The 14,789-nt window shown below is 38.0% G+C and overlaps 1 protein-coding gene across 9 annotated transcripts in view; it reads left to right on the top strand.

Moving 5' to 3' along the window:
• Window positions 1–14,789, top strand: part of MLLT10 (MLLT10 histone lysine methyltransferase DOT1L cofactor) — a 213,732-nt gene that overhangs the window by 177,824 nt on the left and 21,119 nt on the right. For all 9 annotated transcript variants that reach the window (XM_023223168.2, XM_023223165.2, XM_023223164.1 and 6 more), the window contains one exon: window positions 5,943–6,121. In XM_023223168.2, coding sequence (XP_023078936.1) covers window positions 5,943–6,121 — 179 coding nt within the window. The remainder of the gene's footprint in view (window positions 1–5,942; window positions 6,122–14,789) is intronic.

Here is a 14,789-nt window from a genome sequence, read left to right as displayed (position 1 = left end):
TCCTCCCTATCCTGAACAGATGAATTTCAGTGTATTTTCCTAGAGCTCATGCATTGTAACATTTAGCTCTGTTTAATTCATTGAATACCACCTTGATTTTAGTTAAAAACAGTATATGACTTAAATAAGATGAAAATAGAGTGAAGTTAAATAGAAAGCAGATACAGAAGAATTTAAGGTAGATGTTGTCCACCTGAGGAGCAAGAAAGTTGAAGGGAATACATTATTTTCATTTTCAAAGAAAGATTTAGAATTTTAAACTTTCCTGCCTTGATAAGAAAGAACATTTTGCTCTGTTTTTTTTTTTTTTTTTTACCAGTAAACCGAGTACCACATATTGTTCCATAGTGTGATTACTGGATTGCACATTTAGCTGCGTAATTTCCTATGTAAGTATAGGTTGATGTAATAATATAAAAACAATTTTAAGTTTTGAGGTTGAAGATCCTTAATCACCACGATTTTGCTTCTCAATATTATTCTTCCAAGATGTTTTACTGCATGTTGTGATGGTAATTGCAGCTTTCAAAATGTAGTAGAGACATTGGAGGACCTGGTAGTTAAAACATTGTACTTTCCTGACTTACAGATACATTTTTAATGAAAGCATTAACACCAGAATGGCTCTAGCTACCATTTATTGAAACTTACTCTGTGGTAGGCATTGCTAGAGCTTTTTTATATTGGATATTCTCAAAATCTCACAACAAGTCTTTAAGGTAGCCATTATCTTTGTTTTATAGATAAGAATAATATGGAGGCTCAGAAGGGTTAAGTAGTTTGATTAAGGGTCACATAGGTGACAGATCCAGCATTTGAACCCAGTTTTGTTTAAGTCAAAAGCTTCTGCTATTTCAATTTCAGCATGCTACCTCCAGCTAACTTTTGTCTTCTGATTTTAGAAGTTGGAGACTCCCTGTGTAGTACACTTTTCACTTCCAAATTAACTAGATAATCACCACTTTATCTTTTTTTCTTTTTTTTTTTTTCCTTTTTTTGAGATGGAGTCTTGCTCTCTTGCCCAGGCTGGAGTGCAGTGGTGTGATCTTGGCTTATTGCAACCTCTGCCTCTCAAGTGATTCTCCTGCCTCAGCCTCTCGAGTAACTGGGACTACAGGCATGCACCTGGCTAAGTTTTGTATTTTTTTTTTTTTTTTTTTTTTTTGAGAGTCTCGCTCTGTCATCCAGGCTGGAGTGCAGTGGCCAGATCTTGGCTCACTGCAACCTCCATCTCCTGGGTTCAAGCAATTCTCCTGCCTCAGCCTCTTGAGTAGCTGGGACTACAGGCGCCCGCCACCACGCCCGGCTAGTTTTTTGTATTTTTTAGTAGAGACGGGGTTTCACCGTGTTAGCCAGGATGGTCTCGATCTCCTGACCTCGTGATCTGGCCGTCCCGGCCTCCCAAAGTTCTGGGATTACAGGCTTGAGCCACTGCGCCCAGCCAAATTTTGTATTTTTAGTAGAGATGCATTACGCCATGTTGGCCAGGCTGGTCTCAAACTCCTGACCTCAGGTGATCCACCTGCCTCGGCCTCCCAAAGTGCTGGGATTACAGGTGTGAGCCACCGCATCTGACTGCAGTATTTTATCTACTAAGATACTTTGAAAACACTGAATTCAATAGAAACTCAGTATTTGTTGAATTATCTATGGAGTAGCAGCCTTTAAAAATGCATATCTTTTTCTCTGCTATGTGTTATTTGGAATATAAGGTTTATAAATAATCACTTCATTAACATCTCTTTCCTGTCCTTCTCAGCCAAACTTGTTTCTTTTTCTTCCTTTCTCCTTTTCCTTTTTCCCTTTCCGTTTCCTTTCCTTTCCTTTCCTTTATCCTTTGTTTCCCCTTTCCCCTTTCCTTTCCTTTCCTCTCTTTTTCTTTTTTGGAGACAGGGTCTTGTTCTGTCACTGAGCCTGGAGTGCAGTGGAACAATCTCGGCTTAATCTCAATCTCCCAGGCTCAAGCAATTGTCCCACCTCAGCCTCCCAAGTAGCTGGGACTACAGGCACACACCACCATGCTTGACACCACACCCAGCTAATCTTGTATTTTTGGTAGAGGTAGGATTTCACCATGTTGCCCAGGCTGGTCCTGGGCTCAAAGGGATCTGCCCACCTTGGCTTCCCAAAGTGCTGGGATTACAAACCTGAGCCACTGCACCCAGCCATTCCTTTAAAATTCTTAGAGCAGTTTATAAGATTCTCTATCTTAGTTTTCTAAGTTTGCCCTTTGTGATCTAATTTTGTTTGTTTACCCATTAAATGGTAATGTTATTTAGGGTTCTGTCTTTGGTTCTCTTCTCTTGATCATGCTGAAAACTTTCCCTGGGTGATCCCATTTTTGTTCCTTGGCCTTGACCATTGTGTTCATATCAAGAGTTGTAAATAAAATACTTACGGGGCCATGTAGGTAACATAAATGAGTGACATGGTCAGGGATGATGGAGATGCTGATGGATTAAAGTCTCCATGCCCTGTTCAGAGCTCTGGTCATATTGTTGCTCTTTTATAGTATAGTATCCAGTGTTGGCAAATCTTCAGTTCTTCAAGAGATGTTAGACATCTAGAGTTCTTAATGGGAAATTTCTTATTTCTATAATAATTATGAGGAACTGGTTAAAATTTCAACCATAGTGCAGACCAATAGTATTTTTAGTTTGCAAGTTTACTTACTGTAACTTACCATGCTTCTCACTCCTAGATTTTATTTGTCTTCAGATCTGAATTTTCTGCTGGATTTTAGGCTTATCCCATTGTGTGCTATATATAGGAGTTCTGTCACCCACAGGCATCTCAAAGACCATGACCCTGAACTTCTCATTTGTATTAGGAAGTTATTTCGTTTATAGGACACCTGTGAGTTTGAATCAATATTTCACCACCTACTAGCTCACCAAGCAAGTTACTTTATTTCTTTAAACTTGTTTGCTCGTTTGTGAAATGGGAGTAATATTTACTTCATTGAGTTCTTCTGCTAGCACAGTTACTTGCATACAGTAACCAAACACTGCTTTCAGTTGCTGTTCCTGTTTCAGTGGATGGTATCACTACATGCACTTACTGCTGCTTAAGAGTCATTGGTGACTCTACCCTTATTTTTATTTTTCAGGTCTAATTAGTCACCAAGTTCTATTAGTCTAATAGAATTTTCAGGTCTAAGTAGTCACCAAGTCCTTAGAATTTATCCTGCTCTCTACTGCATGTTTCTTCCCCAAACCATCCTTCACCTGTGTTCTGCAGTGCCTTTAGAAATTAGCTTGAGAGGCCAGGTGTGGTGGCTCAAACCTGTAATCCCAGCACTTTGGGAGGCCAAGACGGGCAGATCACCTGAGGTCAGGAGTTTGAGACCAGCCTGGCCAACATGGTGAAACCCCATCTCTGGTAAAAATACAAAAATTAGCTGAGGGTGATGGCATGTGCATGTAATCCCAGCTTCTAGGGAGGCTGAGGCAGGAGAATCACTTGAACCCGCGGGTGGAGGTTACAGTGAGCCAAGATTGCACCACTGCACACCAGCCTGGGCAATAGAGTGAGACTTCACCTCAAAAAAGAAACTAGCTTGAGGCTGGGCATGGTGGCTTATGCGTGTGATGCCAGCACTTACGGGAGATTGAAGTGGGAGGACCACTTGAGCTCAGGAGTTTGAAATCAGCCTGTCAGCACGGTGAGACCCCATCTCTTACTGCCCCGACTACCCCCGCAAAAAAAAAAAAAAAAAAAAAAAAAGCCAGGTGTGGTGGTGTTCACCTGTGGTCCCAGCTGCTTGGGAGGCTGAGGCAGGAGGTTCGCTTGGCTCAGGAGGTCAAGGCTGCAGTGAGCTATGATTGCACCACTGCACTCCAATATAGATGACAGAGTAAGACTCTGTCTCAGAAAACAAACAAAAGACTCAGAAAAACAAACAAAAGATAGAAAAGAAATTAACCTGAAAAGCAACAACATCTCTTCCAGTAAGTTTTTTGGCTTACCACTTTTCTCACTCCAGGTCTGAATTAGATACCTCTTTTTCTGTGCTCCTAGCCCCCTGAGGATGTCTCTGTCATAGTGCTCTTCACAACTGTTTGTAATGTCTTTTTTTTTCTACGCAACTTCTTGAAGGCAAAGACTACCTATCTTGAATGGCTTTTTATCTCCAGGGCTTAGAATAATGCCTGGCAAATAATGAGTTCAATGATGTTTGGAGAATGAATGCATTGGCTAAATGAATATATTTTTTCTGGAGAAACTGTAGATATAAAAAAGATCTCGAAGCCTTAATTATAGCTCTAAGGCCTTTTAAAATATCCCAATTGTTTTGTTTTCCCTGTTTGAATAAGATTGTAGGTGCTTTAATTTATTATGTAAGTCAGTAACATTTATTTATTTATTTATTTGTTTATTTATTTATTTATTAAAGACGGAGTCTTGCTCTATTGCCAAGTCTGGAGTGCAGTGGTGCAATCACAGCATGGCTCACTACAGCCTCGAACTTCCAGGCTCAAGTGATCCTCACACCTCAGTCCCCACGGTAGCTGAGATTACAGGCATGTGCCACCATGCCTGGTTAATTTTTATTTTTTGTAGAGACAGTATCTCCCTTTGTTGTCCAGGCTATGCTGATGTTCTTTAGAACAAAGTAAATTGTATTGTTGATATAAATTACTGATTATTGTTGCCCTCTAGGGCTACAATTGGTAATTTTTATTTATTTATATATTTTTTTCTACAGCCCACTTAGGTTCATTCTTTCCTCCTGTTTCTGTACCTGGGTGTTAGGCTCTTCTTCCCTCTTGGCCTCCCAGGAGCTCTGGTTTATAGCAAGTTTTCTCAGCCTCCACACTATTAACACTATGGGCCAGTTATTTCTTGTAGAGGTTGTTCTGTGCATTGTAAAATGTCTAGTAGCATCCCTGGTCTATACCCATTGGATGCCAGTAGCACCCTCCAGGCTTGATAACTAAAAATGTCTCCAGGTATTGTGAAATGTCCCACAAAATCACCCCTCGTTGAAAACAGCTGGTTTATAGATATTCCCATTTCTTTATCCTGAAAGCCTCTCCTTGTCTATGCTGAGCATGATTTTCTGTTTTTTTAAAAATAAGCACTTTAAAAAAAATTAACTTGTTTCCTATTAACTTATGCTCATCCTCCCACCCCGCCCTCCCCTGCCCCCCCAATCCTCTTTTCTAGAATGAGTAGCTTCCATTTCCCACCTTATTTCTGGCTTTTATCCCCATGGTTCCGCTCAAAGTGATTTCATCAAGTCTCCCATGATTCTCACCTTCTATGTTCTCTGGAGTAAATGGAGCTGCCAACTCATAGCCCAGTTCATCATGTCTTAATCCTTCCTCCTCTCGTACCCCTGCAGCTGCCCCATACAGTCAGTCACAAAGTCCTGTCTCTGTTATCTCTGGAATGTCTCTAGAATCTACCAGCATTCTTTATTCCCACGCCTGTCTCCTACCAATGTCATCAGCTCTTCTGTTGGTTTCTGAATTTCAAGTTGGGCCTATTCCATTTTAATTTCTACCCTGTCACCTTTCTAGAACAAGGTCTCTTCCTACTTCAGACTTTCTCAGTCATGATTTCTGGGGCCTTAGCATTTGCCTTTTGGAAGGCCCATTAGGTGATTTTTATGGAACTCTAATTGCTTCATTCCTCTACTTAAGAAATGTTTTCTTGCTCTTAGAAACTCCTAAAATCCATGACATATTTTTTACAAATCTCTTCCTGCTATCCCCTGCTTTTAACAAAAGCCTTTTTGCTAAATAAAAATGGTGTAGGTTCTTTTAGAGAACCGCTTCATGAAAAGTTAGTTACTAGCACAATATTTTTTAAATACCAACAATAAAATTTATAATTGGAGGAGGGATCCAGGAGGAAATGCAAGTTTACTGATTATGTGTGTCTGTAACAAATTTGACTGCTAAGTTATATTTAAATAAAATTTGGTTTTTTTGCAGGTATTTATAACAGCAATGATGTAGCAGTATCATTTCCAAATGTAGTATCTGGCTCGGGATCTAGTACTCCTGTCTCCAGCTCTCACTTACCTCAGCAGTCTTCTGGGCATTTGCAACAAGTAGGAGCCCTCTCTCCCTCAGCTGTGTCATCTGCAGCCCCTGCTATTGCTACAACTCAGGTAAGTTGTTACTCTATGATGTGAGAGGTAGTAGGTGAGTTTCTCATTTTTAAAGTGAGTTTCATTAGAGGAGAAACAAATGAAATAGGGCCTTCTATAGGAATTTATGAAATATCTCAATTTGTATTAATGTGTCGGTGAAAATGATAGGTATTTTTACATGCTATTCATGAGAGAGGATAGATGAGTGTATGGGCACCAACTAATTCTTCTTAATTTCTGGGTTTTAAATTTTGTCCGAATGATATAAAATATAATTTCAGGGGAGCTTTTATTTTTTCTTTAAAAAAGTAGGACTCACAAAATATGAGCCAGTTTTGGACTCTTGTGATTTTTAAAATTCCTTTTATAATTTTTAAAATTACACAAATCATATATGAAATCTTTTTAAAGTTTTAAAAAAACCAGTGTAGGAGAATATAGGTTAAATGAATGATCGCTTCAAGCACTAGACATTTTTCCTCCTAGTGGGAGAGAACAGTGTTTGTAAATATTGTAAATAGTGATGAATATATAGGTTTTTCCATTTGTGTACCCCTTTTATCTGACTTTAGATTTCTAGTTTGATAGGTGACCTAGTCTATAGAATGTTTTTGGGGATGGAGTCTCACTCTTGTCACCCAGGCTGGAGTGCAGTGGTGTGATCTTGGCTCACTGCACCTCCACCTCATGGGTTCAAGTGGTTCTCCTGCCCCAGCCTCCTAACTAGCTGAGATTACAGTCGCATGCCACCTTGCCTAGGTGATTTTTGTATTTTTAGTAGAGGCGAGGTTTCGCCATGTTGGCCAGGCTAGTCTTCAACCCCTGACCTCAGGTAATCTGCCTGCCTTGGCCTCCCAAAGTGTTAGGATTACAGGTGTGAGCCACTGCGCCTGGCCAAGATGTTTTAAAAGTAAGAGTTAAACAAAAGAAATTGTAATCCTGTTTTATAAACAGGACAGTGCAGGGGGAAAGCTGTACCCAACCCCCCTGCATTATACCCCCCTTCCCCAGAGATAATCATTTAAGATTTCCAAAGTATATATTTGTATTTATTTGGAATTATGTATAATTTTATTTTCATTTCTCCAAAGCTCTAGTAGTCTTTTAATGGTCAAGAAAATGGTCACAGGGACAAATGTCTAATAATGAACAACTAGTTAAAATAGTTGTTTATAAGTTCCTGTCAACTTAAGCTTTATGGATGTGTGCATAATTTCCATTGCATGTGTCGTTAGGATACATATGCTTTTCCGGCAAGCACAGCATTAGGTTATTTTGATGCATTTGTGTGAATGGCACAGTGCAAGCAGTTGCTATTAAAATTACGTATTAGAATCAACCCAACAGTTCAGCACAGAAAATCAATGGCATGATTAGTAGTATCATCTTTGAAGTTGAAAGTGAACTATTTGGTGAACCTCCCAACTTGAGTTAGAGGAGTTTGACTACTTTAGCAGAGTTTTTCTGTGGTTCATTTCACTAAAAGTGAGGTGGCCATAACAGAGGTTTGGGGTTAGAGAGGGTGAAAGGATAAATGAAAGAATGGCTCTTATAAATGGTTTTATCTCTTTTAATTAAGTGTAACCATATGCTGTTGATAGTTTTATATCCTTGGACAAAGTCTCACATGAACATTTTCAATGTGCATTTTTTCTTTTCTGTCTTTATAAAAGTCTGTTTAATTATTCTCTGGTTAATTCCCAGCTGAATTAAGCAAAAATCCTCATTTCTTCTCATTCAGCATGTCTGTGAGCCAGGGGGTTGGCATTAGGGAAGTGGTAGTGAAGAGAAATTTATAGCTAGAGGGAAAATTCCACTTAACGTGTGACTCAGCTGAAGAACAAAGAAATCATAGTTGTAAGTAACCCAGGATTCAGTTCAATTAAAATCCCCTCTCCAGTTTTCAGAAAGATGGTTCTCTTACAAATGTGATCATCCAGTTAGATTTACATGGTGTGTACTGAGATACCTGCATCTATGTTTCTGTTCAGCAGTAAATGGTTTCTGTCTTCAAGCTGAAGCTTATTTAGCCTGGCTTATCTGGTGCTGCTGTAGCAACCATCAGTCTCCAGGCAACTGAGGCACGTTGACCTCTCCGTTGAAGTGAGTGCTGAACTACTTCAATTTAGCTGCCTGAGACAATAATAATGGTGTTGAATGTGAAAAATGTGAAATTTTCTAGGCAATGTGCAAAAGAAAGGATACAGAAATATTTAAATAGAATTGATAGGACTCTTAAAATTGATAGGACACTTAGCAATTAAATCATTTTTTTCAAAATGATAAAGTTTATTCCTGTTTCACTGTCATATAGACCATGTTTGTTTTCAAGTCATACATTAATTGTATTTAGATGGTCACATCGTAGTGTTTTATTTAGGGTTGCTCTAAGTAGTTGATTTGAGAGCAATGCAATAAGATAAATGGGTGAATAAAAATTATCAATATTTAAAATGTAATTCTAGGCCAGGCACAGTGGCTCATGCCTGTAATCTCAGCACTTTGGGCAGGCCACGGTGGGTGGGTCGCTTGAGGTCAGGAGTTTGAGACCAGCCCGGCCAACATGACGAAACCCTGTCTCTACTAAAAAATTAAAAAATTAGCCGGGTATGGTGGTTCACACTTGTAGTTCCAGCTACTCGGGAGGCTGAGGCAGGAGAATCACTTGAACGTGGGAAGCGGAGGTTGTAGTGAGCCAAGATCGCGCCACTGCACCCCAGCTTGGGCCAACCAACAGAGCCAGACTCTGTCTCCCAAAAAAAAAAAAAAAAGGAATTCTAGAAGTCTTACCACAACTATTAAGAAAACCATCGCACTTGCAAGCAAAAACTTTAATAATATTGATAGATAATGGAAATACTAAACTTGAATACCGTTTTGTGCCCCCACGCCCTTAATGAAAGTAGTAGTTTTTATTGATTGGATTGGTGCCAGCAGGATAAAATCCAGAGGTCATTTTTGCTTTTTGTGATATACATTTTAAGTAAACGGACCTCTACATTGGCTTATTTGGTATCTTAAGAATTGTTCCCTGGAAAGTGGTAAGGGAGCTAAGATTAGGAAGGGCTAGTAGAAGTTAAAAACTTAGAATAAGTTGATTTATGATATTAATTGGGGGGAAAAGGAGACACTTGTAAAATTGGGGGTGGGGGGAAGTCTGATAGCACAAATTTTGGGGAAAAAACTTTGATAAACCTATTTTATATTCTTTTTTTTTTTTTTTTTTGAGATGGAGTCTTGCTCTGTCACCCAGTCTGGAGTGCAGTGGTGCGATCGTGGCTCACTGCAACCTCTGCCTCCTGAGTAGCTGGGACTACTGGCACCCACCACTACACCTGGCTAATTTTTGTAGTTTTGATAGAGATGGAGTTTCACCGTGTTGGTCAGGCTGGTCTCGAACTCCTGACTTCAGGTGATCCGCCCACCACGGCCTCCCAAAGTGCTGAGATTACAGATGTGGACCACCGCGCCTGGCCTCTATTTTATATTCTTAAGTGTTAAACCGCTCCCCCCCCGCCCGGCCTTTTTTTTTTCCCTTTCAACAGACTTGTTTTTAGAGTAATAGTTCTTTCACAAATAATTGATACGAAGCCTGCTTTACTACATACTAGCATATCAGTAATAGAGTAGTTTCTTAACATTGCAGGAAGAGTGAACTCCCGTCCATGTGACTGTTAATAACGTGCTCTGCCCTTGTTGGATCAGGAGTAGAGGTATAAATTCGTTTTTGTAGGAGTGTCATTAATTTTTCATTTCGCCTTTCAAATCCCACTGTTTCATAGTTCTACAGTCATTCTGTTCTGTCTTTGGGAGAATACAGGTGCTTTTTTTTTTGTTTGATGGATGATTTCTTTAGTAGAAGAACTTAAGACTAAATGCAGTGAAACGTAATTGCATTCTGTTACATCCTACTTTCTGAGTTTTGCTTTTGAAATACAATCTTCATGTGATAATCATGGCTTCTTGTCCTATCCCATGTTACTGTTAAACAAAATGATGTAGACTTAAACATCATTTAAAGTAAAGTAAACTTGCAAGGTTTATCTATGTGATATTTAGTAAATGCAGATATTTTGTGTTTCTTTTGTTGTTGTTGTTTTGTTTGTTTGTTTTGAGACGGGGTCTCACTCAGTTGCCCAGGCTAGAGTGTAATGGCATGATCTCGACTCACTGCAAACTCTGCCTCTGCCGGGTTCAAGTGATTCTCCTGCCTCAGCCTACTGAGTACCTGGGACTACACGTGTGCACCACCATGCCTGCCTAATTTTTGTATTTTTGGTAGAGATGGGGTTTCACCATGTTGGCCAGGCTGGTCTTAACCTCCTGACCTTGTGATCTGCCCACCTCTGCCTCCCAAGGTGCTGGGATTGCAGGTGTGAGTCACCTCGCCTGGGCATATTTTGATATTTTAAAGATACAATTGGCCAGGCATGGTGGCTCACGCCTGTAATCCCAGCACTTTGGGAGGCCAAGGTGGGCGGATCACCTGAGGTCAGGAGTTTGAGACCAGCCTGACCAACATGGAGAAACCCCATTTCTACTAAAAATACAAACAACAAAAAATATATATATATATATATAAGCCAGGTGTGGTGGTGCATGCCTGTGATGCCAGCTACATCCTAGCTACTCAGGAGGCTGAGGCAGGAGAATTGCTTCAACCTGGGAGGTGGAGGTTGCGGTGAGCCTAGATCGCGCCTTTGCACACCAGCCTGGGCAACAAGAGCAAAACTCCATCTCAAAAAAAAAAAAAAAAAAAAAAAAAAAAAGATACAATTTAGTGACTAGAGTTTTGCAGATTTCTGTGACACTTTCATCTCAATTAGCTTTGGATATTTTGTTTTCCAGTATTATTATGTATGTGTGTGTTTATGTAGGGGAAGTTGTCTTAGATGTAGTCTCCAATTTTTCAGATGATGTCTAATAAGGACCTTAAATTCTACTTGAGAAAATGGTTTAGTTTCTCAGGCAGATTCAGCTGACTTTTGGGGTGACATTTATGTTTATACTTAATTAGTCAGAATGTAAATTTATTCTGATTTAAATAATATAATGACTTATAATTTTAAGGAAATTACCTTTCTGAGCAAAATCAGTTTTTATAAGCTTGGTAACATCTCTTGTTATCAGATGATGAAAAGGTTCAGTCACAGTGACTGTCACATATCTGTAAGTCTGGAATTAAGACAGCCTGATTCCTTAGCCTACTCTCTTATTACTAATTGTTACTGTTAAAATGAATTTCCCAATTATGTACCTCTTATGCTAAGAGGTACCTCCTTGGAAAACGTTGTTAGCAGTTTTACTGTGTCCATTTGTGTGATGCAATGCAAAAGAGCAGAAATTTGAGTCAGCAAAAGTCCTGGGTTCCAGGAGTTTTGCTACTCATTCATATAACCTTGGGCAGGTCTTTTAATTTTTATGAGCCTCAGTGTTTCCATATGTAAAATGGGAATACTTTAAGTACTTGTTGTACCTGCTGTACAGATACTTTATGAAGTTCAAATGCAGACCATAAAATACTTTAGAATTCATTGTTATGACTTCAGTTGTTACTTTTCAGCCTGATTACCAGTGAGAAAAGAAACTGTACAGGAACACTTGCTGTATTGGAAATAGTATTAACAATTTCCGTTAAAACTCATATAATTTCATGCTAACATAAATGAATTTTAGCCATTATAGGTTCAGCTGTGGATTAAGGTCTTTTCCAGTTCCAAAATTATTTCAAAGCTTTTGTCCTAAAGTAATTTTTTTCCCAGAAAGGTAAGACCCATATTGATATTAACCAATTAAGAAACCTACTTAGAATTGGTTGGTTAATCTATACAGTCCTGTTGTCTGAACATGAGTGTTCAGTGATGGTTTAACTACACTTCATTCCCTCCTACTACTTTATGGAAACTCAATTGTGGGGCATTTTGGTATTAGCCTAAACAATGGTTTTGAATACGTTAAGCTCCTAACAATTAGGGAGCAGTTTGGAGCATTGAATAATGTGGAATGATGCAATTGAACCTGACAGCTTCAACAGTCAGCCTGCTCATGGGACCTGAAAGTTGTTCACACTTGGTTTCACCTCTCATCACATGCTGAGTATTGAAGCCTTGCTGGTGGTAGCTGACACAGAAATGGGTCTGCTATCAGAATATGTTCTTAGTAAATATAAAGTTTGAGTTGAGCTGGAGAATATGTGAAACTTTCCATTGTTCCCTAATCCATGTCTAGTGTTCATTCATGTTTTTCCTGGAAACTTTTCTAATCAAATATATTGTGTTCTGAAATTCAAACAGTAATATAAATTGGATCTAGAAACATGCAAGTCCTTGCATTCTGTGTGCAGCATTGCTGTATTATCAAATATATAGTTTAAAACATCACTGCATAATGAGGCATTTATGCTATCTAATTTTTCTTAGGGAAATAGGTTTTAATCTTTGAAATATAGCCACAGTTCAGAATATAATTGGTAAGTTATATTTTCTAATGATTTTAATGGAAAAATAGAAACCACAATAATTTGTGAAAATAATTTTTAAAGTTAAGCTAAAATGTGAGCGCTTACCATGTGTCAAGCGTTATTTAAGCCCTTTGCATATATTAACTCAATTCTCACAGTGTTTCTATGAGGTAGATACTGTTATCCTCATTTTCCAGATGGAAATTGAGGACAGAGAGGTTTAATAATTTACCCAAAGTGAGATAGCTTGGCTTATATGGTGATAATAAAATGTTTTTCCTCCTGAAAGTATATATGAATTAGGAATTTAAAAAGTAAATACTCAATTTAGTGAGCCTGAATATTTTTGGAAGATCGCATTTTTCAAGTCATGTGTCAGGGCTGAAAAGCTTGAAGCAGCTACTTTAGAGCTTTTTTGAATCACTTGACTTTAATGTTTATTGACAGGTTAATTGTGCATTTAAAAAAGCTTGCTATATATAACCTGTTCCTGTATGATTGAAGTATGAAGTTTCAGATCTATCTCTAGATGATACATTGCTGTTAATACAGTGCTTTCCAAAGGTGAAATATTTTCATAGGTATTAGTCTTTTGAACCTAATTTTTCTTATTATTCTGCCCTTATCAACATTAGGCAGGAAAAAAATCTACCAAAACAGTGCCCACTTTTCAGTTTCACATTCAGATAATTGAGGAGACTTTAGCCCTTTTCCCCATGCAGTCGACTCCTTTAGAATGAGCCAAGTTCCTAGGAATTTGAGAGTTACTACTTTATAAGCAAGCTCTTTTAAAACATCTCTGTAGTCATAGGCAGACATTTGAAAATGTAAGAGGTAAACTGTTAATAACAGGAGAAATTTCAAGCTGAAATATATTTTTATCTTCTTAAAATTTTAATATGGTATGCCAGTCTACTTAGGAAATACTAAGTTTCTTTTATTTGTTTTGAGTTTGAATACTGCCTTGGTAGAGACTTGCAAATGTTTAATACATTAAGTTATTCTAAATTTGCTAAGGATATTCTTTAACTCAGACACCTGAACATATATTGTTTAAAAGTGATTTAAATTTACTTCAATAATTATTGAATTTATTCTTAATCTACTAGTCTTTCAGTCCATCTTGTAAAATAATTACACTCAATGAGGTTTTTACTAGAGTGTTAGAATAAATGTTAGATAACATCTTGAGCAGAAGTGATTTTTATCAGTTATTGGTCTTGGGAAAGAGGAAGGATTCCTCTTTAAGATATTATATGAAGGATGTATACATCCATATATATATATATAATCATATATTCTTATATATATGATCCTTAATTTTATATATATATTTGAAAGATTCCTCTTTAAGTTTGTTATGGCAATATTCTTGATTTGAAATAATTTTAGATATATAGAAAAGTTACAAGGACAGTACAGAGAGTTAGATATATCATGGATATCCTTCAGTCAGCCTCCCCTAGTGTTAACTTATATTCTTACAGTACCAACAGATCCAAGGAGAATATTCACAATAGCCATTCTCCTTACCTGGGCAGATTAAGATTGAAATGTCATATAATAGGTACTTCTTTTCCAAAAAGAATTTCTAGTCTTTATACCAGATCTTCTGAAACAGTCTTCTGGTACATTAGTAATTCGCTTTCAATGCACTTTTCAAAATCCATTTCCAAAGTATGCTGTAGAGAAGTATGTGTATGTTAATGTTTCCTTTCTTATTCCAGTTTTTTAAATATAAAAGCTTTCATGCCCTTTATGCTTCATAACCCTTACTTCTTTTGGTTAACATGGACTTCCTTCCTTTCTGCTGAATCTTAGTGCTTTCGCTTATTAATGGCAGCAAAGGTTTTTGAGTCAATGAAACGCCAGACACTGTGTGTGCTCTCTTCAGTAAGCTTTCTTTTCCTAGCTCTTCCACTTCTCCATCTTCAGTGCTAAGAAGGTTCGGTATCTTTCCACTAAAAGGTGGGGGTTTCTTGGCTTGGAGGCACCAAGTCTTTCCAAAAGACTCATCTAGGGTCCCAGTATGAACTGTTCCAAACATCAGTTAAGAAATGTAGGCTAAGCAGTGACAGTCATTTGTGTAGTCTTTGGTATCTCATCTTACCAACCTTAAAATGATGTTCATGATTTGAGTTTCCCAGCAGAAATTAATATGGAATGTAGATGTTTTTATACACCAAAATGACTCTGTCTCGTCAAATTAATAACTTTTAATTTCTC

Source organism: Piliocolobus tephrosceles, chromosome 9, assembly GCF_002776525.5.
Source record: "Piliocolobus tephrosceles isolate RC106 chromosome 9, ASM277652v3, whole genome shotgun sequence".
In the NCBI taxonomy this organism is placed as follows: Eukaryota; Metazoa; Chordata; class Mammalia; order Primates; family Cercopithecidae; genus Piliocolobus; species Piliocolobus tephrosceles.
The sequence above is the reverse complement of the archived record's forward strand: the minus strand, read 5'-3'. Positions and strand labels throughout refer to the sequence as shown.